The sequence below is a fragment of the Anopheles marshallii genome, chromosome X (assembly GCF_943734725.1).
Source record: "Anopheles marshallii chromosome X, idAnoMarsDA_429_01, whole genome shotgun sequence".
NCBI classification, from domain to species: Eukaryota; Metazoa; Arthropoda; class Insecta; order Diptera; family Culicidae; genus Anopheles; species Anopheles marshallii.
This window is the reverse complement of record NC_071325.1, coordinates 17,683,698-17,687,036: the sequence shown is the minus strand read 5'-3', so window position 1 is coordinate 17,687,036 and position 3,339 is coordinate 17,683,698. Positions and strand designations below refer to the sequence as shown.

Below are 3,339 nucleotides of genomic sequence, written 5' to 3'. Positions count from 1 at the left end.
TGATGCTTTGCCGGATCTTCCGTCGATTGCGAAGCTCGAATATTTATTGTCGTCATTGAAAGGGAACGCGGCGGTTCCTTTCGAACATACACCGTTGACGGCGGACAATTATTCGGTTACGTGGTCAGCGCTTCTCAAACAGTATGACAATCCGCGTGCACTCGTTCGTGAGTATTACCGAAAACTACATCATCTTCCTGGCGTGCAATCGGAGAGTGTGGATAGTCTGACCACTTTAGTGAACGAATTTTTGCGGTATGTGAGCGGTTTTGTGAAACTAAATCAACCGGTGGATTCATGGGACACGCCGTTATCAAACATGCTACTTATGAAGTTGGATCGTGCCACATTTCTAGCATGGGAGAAACATTCAGTGCACTTTACGACGGACAAGTACATGGACGTGGTACATTTTGTACAAGACCGGATTCAAATCTTAAAGTCGACTAACAATTTCGCGAGTGATATAGTCGATGGTTCGAGAAAGGTGGCCGGCACCTTGCGCTCATCACCACCGCGTCGATCGATCGCCAACGCAGCGTCTTCGCGATCATCTCCCATTACGCCAAATTACAAGTGTCCTTTAAAGTGCGTAGATAGTCACCTTCTTCCAAACTGTCCAGTGTTCTCTGGAAAGGACGTACAACAGCGTCGGGAAATGGTAGCATCAAAGCAGCTGTGTTGGAATTGCTTGAGTGATTCCCATCAGGCAAAAGCTTGCAAGTCGGACTATACATGTCGTACCTGTCACCAGCGTCACCATACACTGCTACATACTCCTACTTTCAACTCAACAATCGCTATGGCAGTGCAAAACAACCATGGAATGGTGTTTTTGGAAACGGTGCGGTTGTACATCCTAGATGGCTACGGAAACCGTCATGAGGCAAGGGCTCTCCTCGATTCGGGCTCTATGTCAAATTTCATCTGTGATTCGCTGGCTCGGAAGCTTCTGGGGATACCTCGGAACAAGGTTCACGTATCGATCCTGGGCATCGGCAATTCATTACAGTTGATGAAGGGATCAATCTTTGCAACTGTGGAATCCCGAAACCTTACACATGCTTCTCAGCTGGAGCTACTCATCTTGGATTCTCCATTTATGGAAATCCCAACGTCGCCCATTGATACATCGTCGTGGAAGCTTCCGGAATTGCCACTAGCAGACCCATCGTTCTTTGTTCCTGACAAGATCGACATCATCATTGGCGGAGATACGTACTGGGAGCTTCATTCCGGTAGAAAACGTTCGCTCGGCAGAGGAAAACCATGGCTAGTGGAGACGTCATTCGGTTGGGTCATCGCTGGAAACACGTCATCGGGTGCTTCGCATGGTTCACAGTTGTGTCATCTGGCTGCCAATGAAACGCCTTCATTGGAATCGGTTATGGAGCGTTTCTGGGATACCGAGACAATTGGCGATGATACTGCCTTATCTGCGGAAGAGGATGCCTGTGAGAAGCATTTCGTGACCACCACAACCAGAGAGGCATCCGGCAGGTATGTTGTCTGTTTGCCACAAAATAATAATCCCAGTATCGTTTTAGGAGAATCAAAGGCGATTGCTGATCGTCGGCTCCTTGCGGTGGAACGAAGGTTAAGATCGAATCATGTGATGAAGGAAGAATACAGCAAATTCATGAAGGAGTACGAGCGTTTAGGTCACATGAAGCGACTTACCGAACCGGTCGATGATACCTATGAGCATTACTATTTGCCTCATCATGCGGTAGTAAAGGAGACGAGCACAACCACTAAGGTCAGAGTAGTGTTTGATGCATCCTGTAAAACTTCCTCAGGATTTTCCTTAAATGACAAATTATTGGTGGGACCGGTGATCCAAGACGACCTGTTTTCGATTATTGTACGTTTTCGGTCACATTCCATCGCCCTATCAGCGGACGTCGAAAAAATGTACCGTCAAATTCTACACGATGATCGCGACCAACGGTACCTTCGCATAAGATACAGAGAAGACCCAACAGAGCCCATTCAAACTTACCAGCTACAAACGATTACATACGGAACTGCGTCCGCTCCGTTCCTGGCAACTAGAACACTGAAGCAAATAGCTCATGATCATCAAACACAGTACCCGTTAGCAGTTAACGCAGTACTGAACGACTTCTACGTAGACGACTTATTAACGGGTACAGAAGAAATTTCGGATGCAATCGAGATGCGTAGGCAGATCACAGGGATGCTCAAGTCAGCTGGCTTTTCCTTAAAAAAATGGGCATCCAACGTTCCAGAATCTTTAATTGGCATTCCATCAGAAGATTTGGCAGTTCTCCCGACGCATGAGTGGCAAGATCTTCAATTTGTATCAACGTTAGGACTAGTTTGGGAACCAGCGGTGGATATGTTTAGGTTCCGGATTGGCCTGCCTCCTCCTGCGACAGTATTGACAAAAAGATTAACTTTGTCCTACATCGCCAAAATCTTCGACCCACTAGGCTTGCTCAGCCCAACCATCCTCATCGTCAAGCTCTTTATGCAGCAATTATGGTCCTTGAAGGCAAACGGAAAGCCTTGGGACTGGGATAGTGAGCTACCATCACATCTCCAAAGGGAATGGACGGCGTTTCATTCCAAATTACACTTGCTTGGTGAAATATGCATTCCTCGATTCGCATCACTCAAAGGAGCAATTAGAGTGCAGCTGCACGTGTTCGCAGATACTTCACAACTGGCCTACGGTGCTTGTTGTTACATCAAGGCAGAAACTCATGCAGGGATCGCGGTGCAGCTTTTGGCAGCAAAATCAAAGGTTGTATCATTGTCCAACACCAATTCGATCCCCAGGCTAGAGCTGTGTGCGGTAAAATTGGCAATACAACTGTTCCGAAAGGTCAATCGAGCTCTCAATGGGACATACGAAGCTTACGGTTGGAGTGACTCAATGACAGCTTTATACTGGCTAAAATCTCCACCACGACGCTGGAAGCCATTCGTTGCCAACAGAGTGGCACAAATTCAAGCAGAAACCAAAATCTGCTGGAATCATGTTCCTGGCGTGGACAATCCGGCAGACGATGTATCGCGCGGTTCACTACCTGATAAATTACTATTTTGTCAACGGTGGTGGCATGGACCAGTCTGGCTTAGCAGCAAGGTCAAAGATTGGCCCAAGAGCCTTGAAGTAGAAGAAATCGACTCCAATGAAGAAGAACGAATTATACAACCGCAAGTTACTGCAATGGCAACCACGACCGAATTCAGCACCAGGAGTTACAGGAATCTGAGCTGCAGTTGTGTCGTTTAGCCCAGAAGGATTCTTTTTCGGAGGATCGTCATCATATCGCAAGCGGCAAGGATGTGCCGCGTAATTCGAGGCTG

The 3,339-nt window shown here is 47.2% G+C and overlaps 1 protein-coding gene across 1 annotated transcript; it reads left to right on the top strand.

The window, feature by feature from the left end:
• Positions 1 to 319: 319 nt before the first annotated feature.
• Positions 320 to 2,810, top strand: LOC128711047 (uncharacterized). The gene is made up of 2 exons (XM_053805917.1): positions 320 to 2,183; positions 2,806 to 2,810. Exons 1-2 carry the CDS (start codon positions 320 to 322, stop codon positions 2,808 to 2,810), a joined length of 1,869 nt encoding a protein of 622 aa, XP_053661892.1.
• Positions 2,811 to 3,339: the final 529 nt, after the last annotated feature.

What these genes read in the sequence shown, in the direction of transcription:
- LOC128711047 (XM_053805917.1), top strand. Translation starts at nt 320, where the DNA reads ATGCTACTTATGAAGTTGGATCGTGCCACATTTCTAGCATGGGAGAAA.